This window comes from Schistocerca serialis, chromosome 9 (assembly GCF_023864345.2).
Source record: "Schistocerca serialis cubense isolate TAMUIC-IGC-003099 chromosome 9, iqSchSeri2.2, whole genome shotgun sequence".
In the NCBI taxonomy this organism is placed as follows: domain Eukaryota; kingdom Metazoa; phylum Arthropoda; class Insecta; order Orthoptera; family Acrididae; genus Schistocerca; species Schistocerca serialis.
In genome coordinates, this window is record NC_064646.1 from 477,703,788 (window position 1) to 477,724,778 (window position 20,991).

Genomic DNA, 20,991 nt, shown 5'->3' on the forward strand with positions numbered 1-20,991 from the left:
TCCTGACGCTGCGTCGACGGCTGCTGAGTGGGTGCCGGACAAGGCGCTGCGGTGTCAGACTCCTTGGGGGTACCCAAGGAAAGCGGCTGCAGGACAGGCTGCACAGCCATCGCTTGGGAAGGTGGCCCAGCTGAGGGGTCTACGTCCATCAGCTCCGAAGGCGGTGGCGACTGAAGAGGAACCGCAGGCGCCGGAGCGACCACGGGGGGCGCTCCCGGATGAAGCTGCGCGGGAGGCATCAACGGGACGGGCTGTCGGCGTGGTAGTGGCGACGACTGCTGCTGCTGCCCTGGGGGCGGCAGCGAAGTCGGAAGGCGTGGCTGGAACCCGCCGCGGACCAAATCTGTGGACAAAGAACGAGCGGCAGAATCCGGGCGGCCAGCGCGGCGCAACTGGTTCTGATGCCTCCTGTGCACCCCAGTAGCACCTTGAACAGTATAAAAACCGCGACCCTGGACACTTATCACGGTACCACGTTCCCAACGACGGCGACCGTGATAAACTCTGAAAAAAACGGCGTCGTTGCGCTGAAAATGCGTGCGATGCGCAGAAGCGGCGGGTCAATCCGGGGGGTGCAACAACCGTAGTAGGGTGCGATGACGACGGCCGTGGAGAAGCTCCGCAGGCGAAGGGCCGTCGCGTGGCGTGGTCCGGTACGACGACAGGAACGTGATGAGGGCCTGCTGACGAGAGTGCGTAGCACGAAGGCGGTCCATATGATCTTTGAATGTGCGTACAAAACGTTCCGCTGCACCATTCGATTGAGGGTGGAACGGCGGAGTAAGAACATGGCGAATGCCATTGGCAGAACAAAAACTTTCAAATTCAGCAGAGGTAAATTGTGGACCATTGTCAGACACTAAAACTTCTGGAAGACCCTCAATACAAAAAATTGAAGTCAACGCCTGTATAGTTTGTGCAGACGTTGTAGACTGCATGGGCACAACAAACGGAAAATTACTAAATGCATCTATCACGATGAGCCAACGAGAATTCCAATATGGACCAGCAAAATCAATATGTACACGCTGCCAGGGACCGGCAGGGCGTGCCCACTCAAAATAGCGTTGAGGCGGAGCAGCTTGGTGTTCGGCACACGTCGAACAATCTGTAGACATCTGCGTAATCTGCTTATCAATGCCGATCCATGTACAATGACGGCGGACAAGCTGCTTGGTGCGGACCACTCCCCAATGACCTTGATGCAACAAGTCGAGGACCTTGGACTGGAGCACTTGGGGAACCACTACACAAAGCTGGTCATTCTCGGTGCGTAACAGCAAAACTCCGTGCGAAACAGACAACAGATGACGTTGCGGATAATAGCGACGAACCACAGGATCCGATATGTCCTTTGCCTTGGACGGCCAACCACGTTGAACAAAACGTAATAGTAAACTCAGATGAGGATCCGTAGCTGTCTCACGTGCCACCTGACGATAATCAATCGGAAAATCCCGGAGGGATTGATGCTCATCGGCGTCAATCTGATGGCAAGAGTCGTCAGAGGAATCGAAGACATCATCCGCAGCAATCGGCAATCTAGAAAGCGCGTCAGCGTTTGCATGCTGAGCTGTAGGGCGATACAGTATCTCATACTGGTATTGTGATAACAAAAGAGCCCAACATTGTAGTCTCTGAGTTGTCCGCTGAGGAACTGGTTTAGACGGATGAAACAGTGACGTCACGGGCTTGTGATCTGTGACTAAATAGAATGGTCTACCATAGAGGTAGTGATGGAATTTGGTGACACCGAACACAATAGCCAACGCTTCCTTGTCCAATTGGCTATAATTACACTGAGCTTTGTTTAGCAATTTAGATGCGAACGCAATAGGACGTTCGGTGTTACCGACTCGGTGAGACAACACAGCACCGAGGCCGAAAGAAGAGGCATCACAAGCTAACACAAGAGGCTTGTTAGGGTCGTAATGGACCAGACAACGATCATTCAATAAAGCCTCTTTAAGCTGCTGAAAGGCTGATTGGCAATCAGCTGACCATACAAACGGAACATTCTTACGGCGGAGACGATGCAACGGTGCAGCAATCTGTGATGCATTAGGTATAAACCTAATATAATACGTCAATTTGCCAAGAACTGCTTGCAATTCCTGCAGATTGCGAGGGGCGGGCAAATCACTAATAGCTGCTAAATGTGACTGGGAGGGATGAATGCCTTGAGCATTAATAACATGTCCCAGATACTCCAGCTCCGTAAGGAAAAATGAACATTTATCGATGTTGCAACGTAGGCCTGCCTGAGACAACACTTTAAACAAACACTCCAAATTACGGAAATGTTCAGCAGGCGTCCGACCGGACACAACAATATCGTCTAAATAGTTGCAACACGATGGCACATTAGCCAGAAGTTGTGACAAAAAACGCTGAAAAACAGCTGGAGCTGACGCACAACCAAAAGGCAAACACAGAAAACGGAACAACCCCAACGACGTGTTTATGACAAAATACTGTTGTGATTGCTCGTCGAGGGGCAATTGCAAATATGCTTCACGGAGATCAATTTTGGAAAAGAAACGAGCTTCCCCTAACTTATCCATCAGCTCATCTACTCTAGGCAAAGGAAAAGAATCAATGACAGTCTGAGGATTAACTGTCGACTTAAAATCAGCACACAAACGTAACTTGCCAGACGGTTTCTTTATAATAACTAAGGGAGAAGCCCACTGGCTCGCTGAAACGGGTTGAATAACACCGTTGTTTTGCCAACGACGAAGTTCATCTGCTACAGGTTCCCGGAGGGCGTGAGGCACTGGACGAGCATGACAAAATCGAGGCTGAGCATTATCTTTTAACGTAATATGAGCGGCAAAGTTCGCAGCACAACCTAGTTCGTCTTTAAATATGTCACTGTATCGTTTACACAAATCGGTTATGCTGTCTTGAGGAACAACAGAATTAATTTGCAACACATTGTCTTGGATAGACAGGCCAAACAAGTCAAAACAGTCTAATCCGAAAATGTTTACACTGTCTGTAGCGCGGAGCACTGTGAATGAAACTGTTTTTGTATTGCCACGGAATGTGGCTGGCACGCTACATACACCTAACACTGGAATTTGTTCTCCACTATAAGTAGCCAAAGAATGTTTGGCTGCTGAAAGTTTAGGGCAGCCGATAGCCGCATACGTAGCACTATTTATGAGAGTCACAGACGCACCAGTGTCTAATTGAAAATTGAAAGTCTTATCCTGGATGCGTAGCTTCACAAATAGTTTATTACACTGTCTCAGGATCGGTGCAGTGGAGGCGGAAGACACAAAATCAGCGCGTTTAGCGCATGTTCTCTGCTTACGACATCTCGTGGGTTGGGCGGGTGGAACAACAACTCCCGCTTCACTTGCAGTCTGTACATTACTTTTTACAGCGTTTGAATTACGCTTGGGTCGCATGGCAGAGGGCTGGGTGGGTGGCTCATTGCGAACAAGTTTATTACCCACACGAACCGTGGAAGAGTCTTTAAACGTGACCTTCTGGGCGGGCTGGCTTTGAAGAACATGAATATCCATGGGCTGGGCAGCACTAGAATTGTTCTTGCGTTTACGCAAACAAACAGTCTGGATGTGTCCTTTCCTTTGACAAAAGTGACAAACCGCGTTTCTTAACGGGCAACGTTCACGAGGATGAGCAAGAACACACTTAGGGCAAGACTTAACTCTATCATTTTGCACACGCGGCTGACGAATGTGTTTAACATGACGCGGCCGGCTAGTGTTTACAGTCTGACTCTGCCGGTGGGGGCGCGGGCGTGACATAACTTGCTTAGCACAGGCAATTTGAGAAATACATGGCTGATCTAACTCACACTCAGCATAGTCAAAAGTATCTTGGGCTTCAATGATGTTCATCACAGTCTCTAATGACGGGTCAGGCAACTTTAAGATAGCAGCACGAATACGAGAATCTGCAATGTTTTGAGTAATAGCGTCTCGTAACATGACATCACTGTAGGAAGCTCCACACACACAATTAAATCGGCACTGACGGGTGAGGCCCCGTAAATCTGTTAACCACTGTTTATTAGATTGATGTGGCAGTTTCTTTAATCTGAAGAACTTGAATCTGGCTGCTGCCACATGAACTCGCGACTCGAAATACTCAGCAAGCTTGTTAACAACAACGTCATAGTCTAAAGCTTCTGGCTGGGATTCCGGGAACAACTTACAAAGTAGTCGATAGACTTCCACGCCTGCAGTGGAAATTAAATAAAGCTGCTGCTCAGTACCTGTGATTTTGTAGACTGTCATGTGCGCCTGCAACTGCGCGAAATATTCTCGCCATTCTTCTCGTGATGCATCAAAAGCACGGAACGCTGGTGCTGCCTGTGCTTGTTCCTTTTGTGTTGGAGGATTAGCCGCTTGTTTGGCGATCGCTTCCACCAGACTTTGTATTTGCTGACTCTGTAACAAGATCAACTGTTGTAATTTGGCAGACATAGTGAACACAAATTAAACCAGCCCCCAAAATTTTATCGCTATAATTAGTATAACCAGAAACAAGTTGAACCAGCCCTGCACACGAGTTCGGAAGTCCTCGTCGCCAGTTTTGTGGCGGTGTTCGTAGCGACAAACAATTCACTGTAGAAACGGCTTACGAAGTCACCGCCACACTTTTAATAGCGGGCCAACCGGTCCGCTGGAACAGTGAACAGAAAGATGAAAACCCAAACACTCTGATTAAATAAAAGTCGGTACTTAGCTTTATTATAGAAGATACAGAAACACCCTAGTGAACTCCGTGTCTACAGAGATCTGTCTAGTTCGAGTCGGAGCGGCTAGGTCAGCGTCGGCTGACGACAAACAACAACTCTGCTGCGATGAACACACAACTGACTAGCAAGTACACAATTCGGTGGCGAGTATACAACTGAGCGGCGAATACAGAACTGTCCTAGTGCTCGTGACTCCAGCGCTTAAGAAGCCAGAAGCCAGCGGTGGCGCGCGCAGCCTTGCGGCGATTTCCTGTCTTGCTGGCGCTGCTTATGCGGACGGCGTCCGGACTTTGATGCTGCCAACCTTTTGGCAGCGGGCTCGGGTGGCATTACTGGCTAGGATATAACAATGTGTTTACTGTTATTGTGCTGTTTGTATGTACTACATTTTCACCCTTCCACCACTTGTTAGCAATGGAACTTCACCACTCAACAAGTGAAATGGTGGATATGATATTCTGCTACGGTTTAGCAAATGGAAAATACCACAGCGCAGAGTGGCCTCTGATGAGCTGTTTGGCAGTCTTTTCCAGCACCTGAGGGACACAGGTATCCTTGCACCTCAGAAGACTGCCAGTGGAAGGCCCTGCACAGTCCACATGCCTAACATAGAGGAGCATGTGCTATGTTAAGTGGAAGAAACTCCTGAGACCAATGCATGATGATTAGCAGCAGCAAAAGGCATGTCTCACTCTCTTACCTGATGGAGGGGGGCAGGGTGTTTCCTCATGAACAATTCATCTACAGGTCGTTCAGGCACTAAGGCCACATGATCATCACAGCAGACAGCAGCTCTGCCAGTGGCTGTTGCAGAAGTGTGCTGCAGATCCACTGTTCACACCCAAGATTGTTTACCAATGACTCAACGTTCACAAAAGATGGTGTTGTGAATTTCCGTAACAATCCCCAGGTAATTCAGGAAGAAGGGCATCAGCACCAATTCTCCATCAACAGGCAGGCATACTTGGAAATAGATTAATGGGGCCATACATGCTACCACAAAAGGCTAACTGGGGCACACAATCCGGACTTTGTCTTTTATGTGTTGTCTACCTTGCTGGAGGCCGTGTTATTGCAGCAACAAATACAAATGTCGTCATGCACAATGCTGCACCAGCACATTTTCATCACAATGTGCTCAAACATCTGACGCAGACGGTTCAGGACCACTGGATTTGATGGAGGCCCTACACCTTGGCCTGCTCATTCCCCAAACCACAATCCCTTGGCCTTTAGTTTTGGGGATACTTGAAGAAATTGGTCTATGTCATGCCAATCAATGATGTGTGGACACTACACGGTCATGTCTTCAATGCGTGCCATCAGGTACAACAACAACCGGGTATTCTTCAAAGGATGCATCACTTGTTATGCCAGAGGGCAGAGGGGTGCATTGTCATAAATGGATGCCATGTTGAACACCTCCTGTGCACATGTGTCTATTTCAGAAAGTATGCATTTCCAGACCCCATGTTTATTGGTCTAGTTTTTCTTGTTTCGATGAGTACTACCACCTCCCAAAGTATTCAACACTTTTTTTGAACATCCTGTGTGTGTGTGTGTGTGTGTGTGTGTGTGTGTGTGTGTGTGTGTATATATATATATATATATATATATATATATATATATATATATATATATATATGAGGTGACTTACCGAACAAAAGCGCTGGCAGGTCGATAGACACACAAACAAACACAAACACACACACAAAATTCAAGCTTTCCCAACAAACTGTTGCCTCATCAGGAAAGAGGGAAGGAGAGGGGAAGACGAAAGGATGTGGGTTTTAAGGGAGAGGGTAAGGAGTCATTCCAATCCCGGGAGCGGAAAGACTTACCTTAGGGGGAAAAAAGGACGGGTATACACTCACACACACACACATATCCATCCACACATATACAGACACAAGCAGACATATTTAAAGACCAAAGTATTTTAAATATGTCTGCTTGTGTCTGTATATGTGTGGATGGATATGTGTGTGTGTGCGAGTGTATACCCGTCCTTTTTTCCCCCTAAGCTAAGTCTTTCCGCTCCCGGGATTGGAATGACTCCTTACCCTCTCCCTTAAAACCCACATCCTTTCGTCTTTCCCTCACCTTCCCTCTTTCTTGATGAGGCAACAGTTTGTTGCGAAAGCTTGAATTTTGTGTGTATGTTTGTGTGTCTGTCGACCTGCCAGCACTTTCATTTGGTAAGTCACATCATCTTTGTTTTTATATATATATATATATATATATATATTGCTTTACTGTATAGTTAGACTTTTATTTTGTTTACTGACTACTGGTTTTGGTAGCATTTTTCTGATTGTGTTGGTTGCTGTTCCAAATGACAGCATGTCAGGAATATGTTATACATTTTATTTAAATCAATTAAAACATTTATAATGCTTATGATGGGGTACCTGGATGTATATTTCAACATAATTTTTTATTTATCACTGATTCTGTAAATAAGCAATGAAATGAGACTGGGAGACAATCAACTGTAAACAGTGAAAAACACAAGGCTGACAGCAAAAACAACTAGGAAGGCAATATTTGTCAGATGAGCAGTAACACAGCTTCGGTAGCTATGGGAGGTGAAAAGGGAAAGGGGGTTGGAGGGGGGGGGGGGGGGGGAGATGTGAGAGGAAGGGCTCTTTCTCCATGCCTCACCTCATTCCTCACAGGAATGTATCTCAGCTCCCTACCATAGTTTGTAGTAGTAGTTATTCAGAGATGGGCAGCCTTGCAAAAAGGATACACTAGCCAGGAGTGCTACACCAGACCTGTCTTCAGACTGGAGACAACAACAACAGCAATGACTTATTATCACTGCAGGTACTCCTTGATGTATTGCTTCTGTTTCCCTGTTCAAACATGTTGATTTTTCCCTCCTTTCATCTTTCTCTGATGCTGTTCCCTTGTTTTGAGACTAATTTGTATCAACATTATATTGTTATCCTACTGTATACCATACACCACACTATATAACTTCACCGCAAGGAAAATCTGAGAAAATGTTTTCCTTATTTCTTTGGATTTTTTCCTTCTTGGAAAGGGAAATATGATGAATACTCTGAAATTGAAATAGTCATGAAATACAGATCACACACACTATTGTAACACTTCTGCATGTTATATAAAAATTATTTCACATTTATTGATGGTTAAAGAAACAACGGTTGCACACATATTTTCCATCTAAATCAGGTATGCTAGTTTGCATTGTCAAACACGAACTATTTAAGCTAAATCTAAAGTACGGTGGCAAACTGCTTTCTGGAACTTTTAAAATACGAAGTAGGAAAAATACAATGCTTTAATTATATGCTATAGTTATGTATTTGTAAAACACGCTTGTCTAATTATGTTTCAGTGAGCATATTGCACCAGTGCTGTGCCTGACCCCTGCACTCAGCAATGCAGTCATTGTTAGTGGTGGAGAAGACTCAAGAATTATCATAACTTCACTACTCACTGGCGATGTTGTCATGAAGATAGACCATCACCGTGGTCCAGTAACTGCTGTCAAAGTCACCGCCGCAGGGGATGTCCTCGTGTCTGGTCTGCAATCTTCAACAAAGAACTGTCAAATTTTCTCCTTCTTGCTTCCTTGCTTTGACTGTTGCTGTTCTCTGTGGCAATTCTAATCTGCAGCTGCAGACTCTCTCACTTTAAGGAAGTAATCAGTGAATAATACAAGCTGTACTAATTCAATCTGTTTCATTATAAGTTACAAACTCTTTCAAAATAATCAATAACCTGCCCAAAAATTCCTCTAATTTGAAGAAATTTGTGAAGTATATTTACCACTGTTGATCATAGTTTTGTAATTATTATCTCCAGAAAGTATCTAGTAAGCTGTTACTATGACACTGAGCCTTGCCACATAAAACCAAAGTCTTAGGAACTTAGAGTCTTTATTAGAGATCTTTCATATACCATTGCCAGTACCATAGTGAGTAATGTAAGAAACTAACCAGTTTTTATACATTTATCTACTCAACAATGCAATTCGGATAGTAAACTGATGTTGCAGAATGATCTTGCAGAGGGTGAAACAGAAAAAGTTATCCAAAGAAATAAACATGGAAAGTACAAGAAAATGAATAATTAACACAGGAAATGTTTATATAATAATAGTAAGTGTGAATTAAGACACACTAAATTCATCACATCTTAATTTTGGAATGGTTCAAATGGCTCTGAGCACTATGGGACTCAACTTCCAAGGTCATAACTACTCAGAACTACTTAAATCTAACTAACCTAAGGACATCACACACATCCATGCCCAAGGCAGGATTCGAACCTGCGACCGTAGCGGTCTCGCGGTTCCAGACTGCAGCACCTAGAAGTGCACGGCCAATACGGCTGGCAATTTTGGAATGGAAAATGAGCAAATTAATAAACAGTGATGCCAATGGATCTCACTCAGAGTTTAAACTGCTCAAACATACAGGAACTCTCACAAGTCAGCTTTAGAAGGGTGATGTTTTGTAGTGATCTGTGATAACCTTTGTCAAGCATACTTATTACTTAACAGAGCTGAGTGTTGTCACAGTCACCGTCAGAACTTTTGAAAAATTCATTCATCCACATAAGGTACAGCGCCATTCATGTTATAAGTGCTGTACTTTATTTTCTCACACTGTAAACATGGACAGAAATCTCAGAAAAGTCTTCATTTATAGGTGCTGCTAAATGAGCAGCAGGAGAGGTGAACATAGCTGTACATAGATTAGACAAAGTATTATGACCACTGCCCACCGCGACTTTGGATGTCACATGGTGACAATGTGGGCACTTGATGCAGTAACAAAGATATGTAAGTGGAGAAGACACAGGCGGAGGTATCACCTCAGTGAAGATATGGGTTGCAAATGGGAAAAAACCATTCATGTAAGTGACTTTGACAAAGGCCAGATTATTATTACATACAGCCTGCGAATGAGTATCTTGAAAATGGCAAGCTGGTTGAATGTGTCTGCATGCTACTGTCGTCAGCATCAACAGAAAGAGATGGAAAGATAGTAAAACTACCACTAGGTGCTAAATGGTTGGACGTCCATCACTCTTCACAGAGCCTGAGGTCTGGAGTCTTGTCTGCTCTGTGGCATCTCTGTTGAAAGAGCACAATCCTGGTGCACACACTAATGTTTCAGAGCACAGTGTTCACTGCATACTGTTGAACGTGGAGCTTCACAGCAGACTACTCTTACGTGTCCACATGTTGATCCAACAACATCATCAGTTATGATTGCAGTGGGCATGGGACCATTGGGATTCAACTGTTGATTGATGGAAACATATCAGCTCTTTGGGTGAATCACATTTTTGCAATACTAGGTCGATGGTCATCTCCACAGACACCATCAACAAGGTGAACAGTGGCTTGAAATGTGCAACTGATGTAGGATGGTGGGAGCAGTATAATGCTGTGGGAGACATTCTCTTGCACTTGCATGAGACCTGTGGTAGTAATTGAAGACATACTGACAGTTGCAAACCACCTGCATTCCTTCATGCTTTATGCATGCAACCACGATATCATCTTACAGCCATATAATTGTCCATGTCTCAGAACCAGAACTGTGCTACAGTGATTTGAGGAACATTATAAAGAACTCACTGTGATGTCTCAGTGGAAGAATTTGCCTGATGTAAATCCTATGGAACTCATCTGGTTCACTATCAGGCACCATCACTGCATATGCGCATCAGCAGCGCATTATTTATGTAAATTATATGACCTGTGTGTAGACACCTAATGCCACATACCTCCACAATCCTACCAACAAATTTTTGGATCCCTGATATGCAGAAACAATGATGTATTTCATTCGAAAGACAAACAAGCTATTAAGCAGGTGGTCATAATGTTTTCGCTCATCAGTGTACGTACATGATGCTGTTGTATTATATATAAACTGATAATGCATGAAATGTGAATGGATGGGTACAAATAGTTGGTGAATGTGATTTGAATATCTACAGTGGGGAGGAAGAAGAAAAATGTTTAAATAATATTCTGGTGTTCTATGAGACAGGTTATTTCAACCCTGTGGGAACCTGAAAATTTTTGTTATACAGAAGTTGACTTTGAGGACAGCAAAAAGTCAATTAAAACTCATTTTGCCTGTGACTCCACTGTAAAACATTCTGAAATGAGAGACCAAGTGCAAACATCATTAGAAAGTTACCAAATTGGGTGTTTCAGTGAAAGAAAAAGAAGTCTAAACATTACAACCTAATTACTCATTAATTTTAATTGCATGAGACATGGATTCACAGATTACAAAGTGCATGAGCCAATGCAAAGCAGGAATTCATGACAGAGAAAAACATTTAAACCAGTACACATATGAATACAGATTTCATAAAATCCTTTCTATGGAGAACACCACTCTGTGGAAGTGAAAGTTGGGCTTTGGCTGAACTGGAAAGGAATTGAGTTAACACCACTGAAAGTTTTGTTAGTGGCAGGTGTGACAAGACATCCTGTGAAACATTATTAAATGCATTCTATGAAACTACCTAGAACATATAGTTTAGAACCTCACTCATAATGGAAATATATTAGATCTAATGGCAATAAATAGACCTGATCTGTTTGATAATGTCCACATTGAAACTGGTATCAGTGACCATGATGTGGCTGGGGCAGCAATGATTACCAAAACACAGAAGACAAATAAAACAAGTGCAAAGATATGTATGTTCAGTAAACTAGATAAAAAAAGCAATAGTGGCATATCTCAATGAGGAATTTGAAACTTTCAGTACAGGGACAGAGCATGTAGAGGAAATGTGGCTCAAGTTTAAAAGAATAGTTGACCATGCACTGGATAGATGTCTACCCAATAGAACATTTCGTAATGGGACTGACTGTCCATGGTATACACTGACAGTAAAGAAACTTCAAAAGAAATAAGACTAGTGTGTAATAGGTGCAAAACAAAGCATGGAGCTATTTATAGACAGATATAGAGAGATGGCGAATGAAACATATTAGGCTCTTGAGAGAGTAATGCATGAAGGTGTCAGTGGCTGCCATATCAGACAATATTAATAGTAACCTCAGACTTTTTGCAGATGCAGTTATCTGTAGTGAAGTACTATCTGAAAGAAGCTGCAAAAATATTCAGTCAGATTTTTATCAAAGTGGTGCAAAGATTGATAACTTGCTTTAAATATTCAGAAATGTAAACTTGTGCACTTCACAAAATGAAAAAAATGTAGTCTCCTATGACTATAATATCAATGAGTCACAGTTGTAATTGGACAACTTCTGCAAATAACTGCATGTAACACTTTGTAGGGATGTTGTTGTTGTTGTGGTCTTCAGTCCTGAGACTGGTCTGATGCAGCTCTCCAAGCTACTCTATCCTGTTCAAGCTTCTTCATCTCCCAGTACCTACTGCAGCCTACATCCTTCTGAATCTGCTTAGTGTATTCATCTCTTGGTCTCACTCTATGATTTTTACCCTCCACACTGCCGTCCAGTACTAAATTGGTGATCCCTTGAGTCCTCAGAACATGTCCTACCAACTGATCCCTTCTTCTAGTCAAGTTGTGCCACAAACTCCTCTTCTCCCCAATTCTATTCAATACCTCCTCATTAGTTATGTGATCTACCCATCTAATCTTCAGCATTCTTCTGTGGCACCACATTTCAAAAGCTTCTATTCTCTTCTTGTCTAAACTATTTATCGTCCATGTTTCACTTCCATGCATGGCTACACTCCATACAAACACTTTCGGAAACGACTTCCTGACACTTAAATCGATACTTGATGTTAACAAATTTCTCTTCTTCAAAAACGCTTTCCTTGCCATTGCCAGTCTACATTTTATATCTTCTCTGCTTTGACCATCATCAGTTATTTTGCTCCCCAGATAACAAAACTCCTTTACTACTTTAAGTGTCTCATTTCCTAATCTAATTCCCTCAGCATCACCTGACTTAATTAGACTACATTCCATTATCCTTGTTTTGCTTTTGTTGATGTTCATCTTGTACCCTCCTTTCAAGACACTGTCCATTCCGTTCAACTGCTCTTCCAAGTCCTTTGCTGTCTCTGACAGAATTACGTCATTGGCAAACCTCAAAGTTTTTATTTCTTCTCCATGGATTTTAATTCCTACTCTGAATTTTTCTTTTGTTTCCTTTACTGCTTGCTCAGGATGTAGGGATAAGAAATGGAATGATCACATATATTCAGTATGGGTAAAGCAGGTGATAGACTTCAGTTTATTGGTAGAATAATGGGAAAATGCAGTCAATCTACAAAGCGGATTGCTCAAAACATCACTCTTGTGACCTCTTCTGCAATATTGTTCAAGTGCGTGGGGACACTGAATGCATACGGGGAAGAGCAACACAAATGGTTATGGGTCTGTTTGCCTATCCTGAGAAAGCCTACTTACAAAGTTCCAAGAACTGGCATTGAATGAGGGCTCTAGGAATATACTGCAACCCTCTACATATCACTCCCTTAGGGATCATGAGGGCAAGATTGATTACAGCATGCGCAGAGGCATTTCAACGGTCTTCCTTCCCACACTCAATATGTGATTGGAACAGGAAAAAAATCCTAATAACTAGTACAGTGGCCATGCACTTCACTGTGGTTTGCAGAGTATAGGTGTAAGTGTAGATAATGAGCTGGATGGAAAGAAAATCTGACATGAAATTCTTGAGAGAAGTCAACAAAGAGAGAAGTTCATTAAAGGAAATGGATAAGCAAAAAATAAAAGTCAGGACATATCATCAGACACAACGACTTAGTATTCTTGAAGGGAAAGTGCTGAGAAAGAAAAGAGTAAGGTGGCCTAGGAAAAAGTATATGGAAGACATTGAGAAGTGGATAGGATGTGACAGTTACATGGAATTGAAATGAACAGCTATGTCAGAAGAGAGTGGTTGCAATCACAAGGTGTTTGCCTTTAAAATATTAATGAATAAATATGAGGAAAATGACAGTGTTTGATGCTACTTACCATAGTTGTTTCTTCTCCAGTATCTACTATCCAATAAATATCGAGAAAAAATTTTTTCAATGCTTCCATCAACCACAGACTGAAATCCAGAAAATCTTTGTTTTCATTTTGCAAACAGTTAAAAGCAATAAACAGATCTGTAGAAAGTAGCTTATGCTCTTGCTGTTATTTTATTAAATGATGGAGAAAGGCAATAAATTTCTTTTGTCTATACACTTAAAATGTCAACTGGTAAGTTTTAGAATATACTCCCTCTGGCTCAGATGCACCAAATGCTTCAAGGAGTCAGTCATGTTCAGATTCCAGTAAAATATATAGTTCACTCAGCTATCAAAAGAACAAAGAAAATCGCTTCTTTTTGTAGCTGCAGCATGTAGAAGCTTTGTTATTCTTCAGCTATTTATTTTCCAAATGCACTCAAGTAGCCTGAATGTACAGCCATATTCTGATGTTGAAGGAAGATGATAATAACCTAAACAGAAACCACTGGAACAGTGATGACAGCAGTACAGATTAGACCAAATCAAGACCATTCAGATTTTATACATAAAATAAGGGAAAGGCAACCATGTACCAGTAAAGGATCTACATGTGGCACACAGAAACATGTAATAGGAGACAGTTAATAGTAGGCAAGACTGATTATCAAGCATCAAACGTAGTTTCCTGGGCAGATGCAGTTGGAGAGGTGATAGGAAAGGAGGGATAGCAGAGTAATAGATAGGCTCAAGGAGTTCAGAGGTTAGAGCATGTAAAGCATAGAGAGAGGGGGAGGGAGGAAAGGAAAGGGAGGTGGAAATGAAGAGGGATGGAAGAAAGAGGGGAGAAAAAAAGGGAAAGTTCTCTCATGATTTTTTTTTTTTGGGGGGGGGGGGGGGGGGTTGGAGGGAAGAGTTATGGGAGAAGGCAGTACACTGTCTGGATGGGGAAGGAATGCAGTGTTGCAGACAGTTGGTGTCTAACAATGAAAGCAAGCGCATGTAGTGTCCTATAATGTGCCATTAGTTATGAAGATGACCGTTATTGCACGCAGTAAGGTTTCTGGATTTAATTCAGATGCTCGCACATTATGTGCTCAATGTCTAATCAGTTATATCTGTCACTTAATGACAGGATAATTGTACAACACATCAACAGCTGCTGCACGTGAAAACGGTCTGTAAAGTTTAAAATGGCTAGTAGTGTGAAACAGAATAAAGTGAATATGTATGAAAAACAGCCAAGGTGGAAAATCTTCAATATGTCTTTTAATAGATGTACGATGTTGGAACACACATAAAGAAAATGATCAGGGAAGGATTGTTGTGGACAGAAGAAAGAAGGGTAAAGGTAAGGTGAGGCAGTGGGAAACGGATTAGCAGAGGTTTAGGCAGAGGGAATTATGGGAGCACAGGATATGCTGCTGGGAGAATTCCCATATGCTTTGGTCATGTGTACTTAGTTCCCTTCTGCAGGACAAGTGCAAGAAATAGGAAGAAGGAAGGGTCAAATGGGCAAATTATAGCTATACATTTCCACCAAAATTCCTGGTTGTGAGTTGTTTACTGCTCAATGTCTTAATATTTGCTACTCAAATATCTGCAAAAGTCAACTCTGCTATGTCCAGCATAGGAAACTGGTATACACTCATGGACTTCTTACAGGATGAGAATCCTCATACAGTGGCACTTGGGGGATAAGTGTCAGTTGTGAATAGATAGTGAGCTACATATCATTTCTTTCCACTTCAGTGGGACTGATGAATTTTTTGAGTGTTGTAAAGATTCCGCTGTGACTGAAAAAAATAAATAATAAGTGATTATTTTTGGTGGGCTAAGTCCACCTGAGTCTGTAAAATGCTACTGGTAAGTGATGAATTTGACGAGGCAAGTGTGCACATCTGATTTGGTTGAACCCTGGAAACTATGCACAAAATATTGTTATTTCAAAGAAATGGAATTATATTTAAAATTTGGTCTATACTTTTATTTCTCTGTCTACACTAAGAACAATACAATACACAAAGTAATTGACACTGGTACTAATTTAAACTTGTTCTTTCAGTATCACACACAACAGAAAATCAAAATAAATGGGTACTGATGTTATGTTGTTGCTCATTGTCATCAGTTTTCACACTGTTTTGAAAGCACTTCATGCATCACAATATATGTGAGCAAATATGACATGAAATCAGCTCGCTGCTGGTCACATAAATTGTTGACAGTTGCTGTGTGGTCTGTGATGCAAGTTTGACTGCAATATCCTCAGTTGATGTGCTGTTCAGTTGTGGTGATGCAGTAATAGAGCATTCAGTTTTTCAGAATGCATCACAGCTCAAAAAGAAAACAATACAAATTAACTGTGAAGTTATGGAACCAATTCATGATTTTTTGTGAACATCTGAATACAATGACTGAATTGACAGGAAAAGAAATAAATAGAAGAAAAACAAGTTTGAAGTTCATTTCATAAACTAAATAGAGTTTTCAAAACTGTAAACTTTCCCTCTCAAACACATAGGAAACTTAATCAGTCTGGGTAACCAGTTAATGCAAAAACAGCTACAAAGAAAAGAAAAGAAAAGTGGATGAGCTGTGGAGATATGAATTTTGAGAAGTTACTAGGGAAAGAAAATACTGAAAAAGGAAATAAAAATTTGCAGAGAAAAGGAGATTTGATGACAGTATGTCATAAAATGGAAAAAGCAAAAAGACTAGTATGAATAAAGAATGTGTGGATGCCAAAAGCTAAGTACATGTTGGAGAGGATTGCAATCTCTGAAGGTGAAAATTACTGGTCAAGGCAAGGAGGATCCAAATGTTTCAACTTATGAAACAAGAACCCAGATTTTTCTTGTTGTATCAGAGGCTTTACTTTGTTATGCAGTATTATTATTCAGAAATGGTGGCCTACATGGCAGCTAAGAAAGATTATGTGTATTCCAGTGTTATCACAAAATTAAAATTAAAATTCCCCATCCTGAATAAATCTCTCATTCTCTTATCTCCTGTTTCCAGTAGTCTAATGTCTGCTTTAGATAATGAAGAAGGACATATGACACCAAAAGCTTCAGGATTCAATTTGTATGTTCTATATTTCTGATGTTCAAGTTATTGTGACACTTGGTGAATGTGGACATTGTGATTAGTTTTATTATTGGTTGAAACTTCTATTTTAAAGTGATATTATAAAAAATATAATTTTAATATTATGTTTCAGGTTTATTAATTACAATGATATAAAGTTACCTGTCTCTATCTATCTATATCCTCCACTTCTTTCTCCAAACTTTTTTTCTACTTCTCAGAAAAGTCATTCATATATAGTGTGATAATTTGTTCAAAAGTCTACAGTTTGTGTCTACATTTTCTCTGTCACAGCTAACCAAAACTGTTTTTGTATCATTCACTAGACAACAGTAACTTAAGCATTCAAATCACAAACAGTGATGGTTTATCATATCAAACATTTTGATTTCTTTATGCTTCAAAGTTTAAGAGATCCTTTTTTTGCTTCCAGGTTCCTCAGACTCAACTGTTTGTCTGTGGTCATTAGAGAACTTCAATTTGCTCAACTCCATAAGCTTAGCATCACCTGTCACATTCCTGGATGTGTCACTGGATTCTGTATTCCTTGTTGCTGCATGTGAAGACAACCAACTGTACCTCCGTTCTCTTGCTACTGGAACGGAGATACACTGCCTTCGAGGACATAAGGCAGAGGTGGGTGAGTTGCAGTACTAATACAGTACTATTTATAATTAACAAGAAAATTCATGCCACTTAAGTTCCCTGTAGTATTCAAAGTCTGCTTAGAGATGATATTATGTTGCACGTTTCTAGATTTGTATTGTACCAAAAATGGCTCTGAGGACTATGCGACTTAACTTCTGAGGTTATCAGTCGCCTAGAACTTAGAACTAATTAAACATAACTAACCTAAGGACATCACACACATCCATGCCCAAGGCAGGATTCAAACCTGTGACCGTAACAGTCGCTCGGCACCAGACTGTAGCGCCTAGAACCGCACTGCCACTCCGGCCAGCCTGTACTGTACCATTCAGAACAGTGTCATTTTCAAGTCTTATGATATTTGAAGAAAAAAAAAAATCCCAAGCTAAAAAGAAATTGTTCAGTTTTTTTTCAAGTACATTATACAGAATTATGAATCTCTGTTGACATTATATTTTACTTATAGAAATTGTGTAAAGATAAGAAATTACAAATGCTGCTCAGAAATCTAGTACTATATTTTTGTAGCCATGTTGATATCATCATTCTACCAAATGTTTGAATAAAATATGTTGACAAAAATTATGTAATAAGTTAGAAGCTACAAAAGTGCTATTTACCACAAGAAACACGTAAAAATACGAAATCTTCACTGTCATCTTCTTTCTTGTAGTTTTGTGTCACTATTACAATTAATTTTATCCTGGTCATATAATATTTCTTTCTGTGCAACAGAAGTAAATTACAACTTTTCAGTAAAACCTTTTTTTTTTAATAATCATCATGGCCTTTTTTTCTATGGATTGTATAATTTCTGCTTTATTGCAACATTTTATTAGTCTTCTTTTTTTTTCAGATTCGGTCTGTTTGCTTGGCTCAAGATAATTGCCGAGCTGTAGTAGGTGGCTCTGATGGCAAAATATATATTTTTGATATGCATAGTGGCCGTCTGAGTCGCACACTAACAAGCCATACAACAGAAGTTTCAGGAGTGAAAGTCACGGAGAAAGATGATTTCCTGATATCTTCTGGTATGGGCACTTACAAATCATCACTCTTTCATACCTCATTCCTTTACAAGAAAATTCTTAATGTGTCATGTTCATACATATTTTATGTATTTGTTCATTTATGTTACCTGCAACAATGATACTTGCATGCCATTACTTGTATCTAACAGGGGGGCTCTCTGTTATCTTTATCACTATCAGAATGACATGTCAGAATAGACACATTGAGAGGCAACATGAAGTGAACTGAACACAAGAAGACAATGAACTGTGGCTTAAATTTAAAAGAGTAGTTGACCAAGCACTTGTTTCATATCTAGCTAGTAGATCAGTTCATTTTGAGAAAGGCTCTCCATGGTATACAACTACTGTAAATAAACTTCTGATGAAATAGTAACTAATGTACAATAGACGCACAAAGCATAGGACTATAAATATAGAGATACTGAATATAATGTGTTTGGCTGTCAAAATGACAATGTATGAAGCTTTCAATGGCTACATGGCAGAGTTGCACACAGGCACAACTAAAAGACACATACAGATAAACTATTGGCTGCAGCCTTCATAAAAAAAAGAAAGAAAAACAAACACCATAGATTCACTCAAGCAAGCACACCTCAAACCCACACCACCATGAATTTCAGCAGCTCGAACCGGAATGCCAAGCTGCCAAAGTTGGCGATCATGCATGCATGAGATGCTCTTGCTTGTGTGAATGATTGATGTGTCTTTCTCTTTCTTTTTCTGAAGGAAGCTGTGGCTGAAAGCTTATGTGTAAGTATCTTTTAATTGTGCCTCTCTGCAACTTAATATGTTGTCTTTATGGTAAGTAGTGATCTGTCTTTTCCTTCTTTGTTGATATTCTTGCCTGGAGTTTCCAGTGTTTTATTATAGCAAAGTCTTATTGATAGTTGTCTCAGAAAACCAAAAGAAATTCTGGTCTTACACACAGGCTTTCAGTGGCATCTAAATTAGTGTACAGATACTCATCGATGACAAAGCGACCAAAATTAAGGATAGCAGAGTAAAAGCAGAAAGACTGAACTCCTTTCTCGAATGTTTCTTGACAGAGGAGAAGCTAGAAGTACTACCCCAGTTTGAGTCTAATACAGCTGCAAAGATAACTGTGTGTGTGTTTTATCAGTTATACAAAACCAGGAAGCCATGGATCCAAGAAATGACATGGATGCAGCATTTCTTGACTTTTGAGAAGCATTTGACTCACTACCTCACAAATAGCTACTATCAAAAGTGCAGTCATATGGGGTACCTCACAAAATTTGTGAGCAGATTGATAATTTCTTGGTAGAGAACAAGCAACAGTTTATCTTGGGCAGAAAGCAATCAACAGTTGTAGAGGTAACTAGGCATGTCACAGAGTAGTGTACTGGCACTCTTGCTGCTCATATTGTATGTTAATAACATGTCAGACATGCTTTGTAGTTTACAGATGATCATTGAAAAGAATCTAGTTATTTATGTTGTCTTCATTATATCTCCTAATATTTCTTATAGGATAAAGCATATCACTTTCCCTGTAAAAATTTGTGCAACATAAAGTAATTATTCAATTTTGTCTGACCAGTTCAAGGAAATATAAGTGTTGTGTCCAAAATATAGTTAGTAAAAATATTCAAACTATGCCCCTATTACTTAATACTCTATGAAAGGGATAATAATTTTTTGATTAAAAATTCATGTATTATATTTTTGTGAAAGTGGATAAGTTTAGAATTACAAACCCCAAGGGCCAGAGTTCAATTCACAGTTGTTTCTGGGCTCTTGCCGACCTCTTCATGCCCTGGTTAGCGTATCATTGGTAGGTTCATTGTAAACTCTGCTTGCATCTGGTAGTTCCTAGAATATTGATTTTGTTTAAGATCATGGGACACATCCAGCTACTTCCATGCCCACACCTTCCTAAAGAAGTTTCTCAAAATAAACTATAACAACAATAATAAACCCAACCGCTTCTGCTACTTTTTATTTAGTGATCCTTTGAGGAAGTTTAGGATCCAAAGATAGGTTAATGAGTTGGAATAGGAATAATATAAGATCATGTGGAATATAGTTGATGTACCTTTTATTTATTTATTTTATTTATCTACAAATTCCATAGATCCTGTTATGCGTATGACGCTAGGATGTAGAACGACTTGAGTAATATATGTTCACAGACCATGGTATCAATTAGTTTACAAGAGCAGAACTAGACATAAATTACATAAGACTTGTAAAAATAATAATGAACTAAAATAAAGTCGTAGGAATAATACATTATGCAAAGTTTATCACATTACAAAAGCCTATTTGTCACAATAAGTATATGGTTACAATTAGGAACAAAAAGAACATAAACAAACAACAGTAAATATAAATACATACAAAGACTACTTTTCTCTGTTGAAGTATTCATCAAGTGAGTAAAACGTTTTCTTGTTTAAATATGTCTTTAGATTGTTTTTGAATGATGCACTGTTACTACGTAGACTTTTTATATAGCTCAGTAATACGTTAAATATTTTGACACTGG

The 20,991-nt window shown here is 40.4% G+C and overlaps 1 protein-coding gene across 1 annotated transcript in view; it reads left to right on the top strand.

Moving 5' to 3' along the window:
- Positions 1-20,991, top strand: part of LOC126419723 (protein qui-1) — a 918,484-nt gene that overhangs the window by 725,897 nt on the left and 171,596 nt on the right. Inside the window, exons 15-17 of the mRNA XM_050086903.1 lie at positions 8,103-8,290; positions 17,231-17,433; positions 18,302-18,476. Coding sequence (XP_049942860.1) covers positions 8,103-8,290; positions 17,231-17,433; positions 18,302-18,476 — 566 coding nt within the window. The remainder of the gene's footprint in view (positions 1-8,102; positions 8,291-17,230; positions 17,434-18,301; positions 18,477-20,991) is intronic.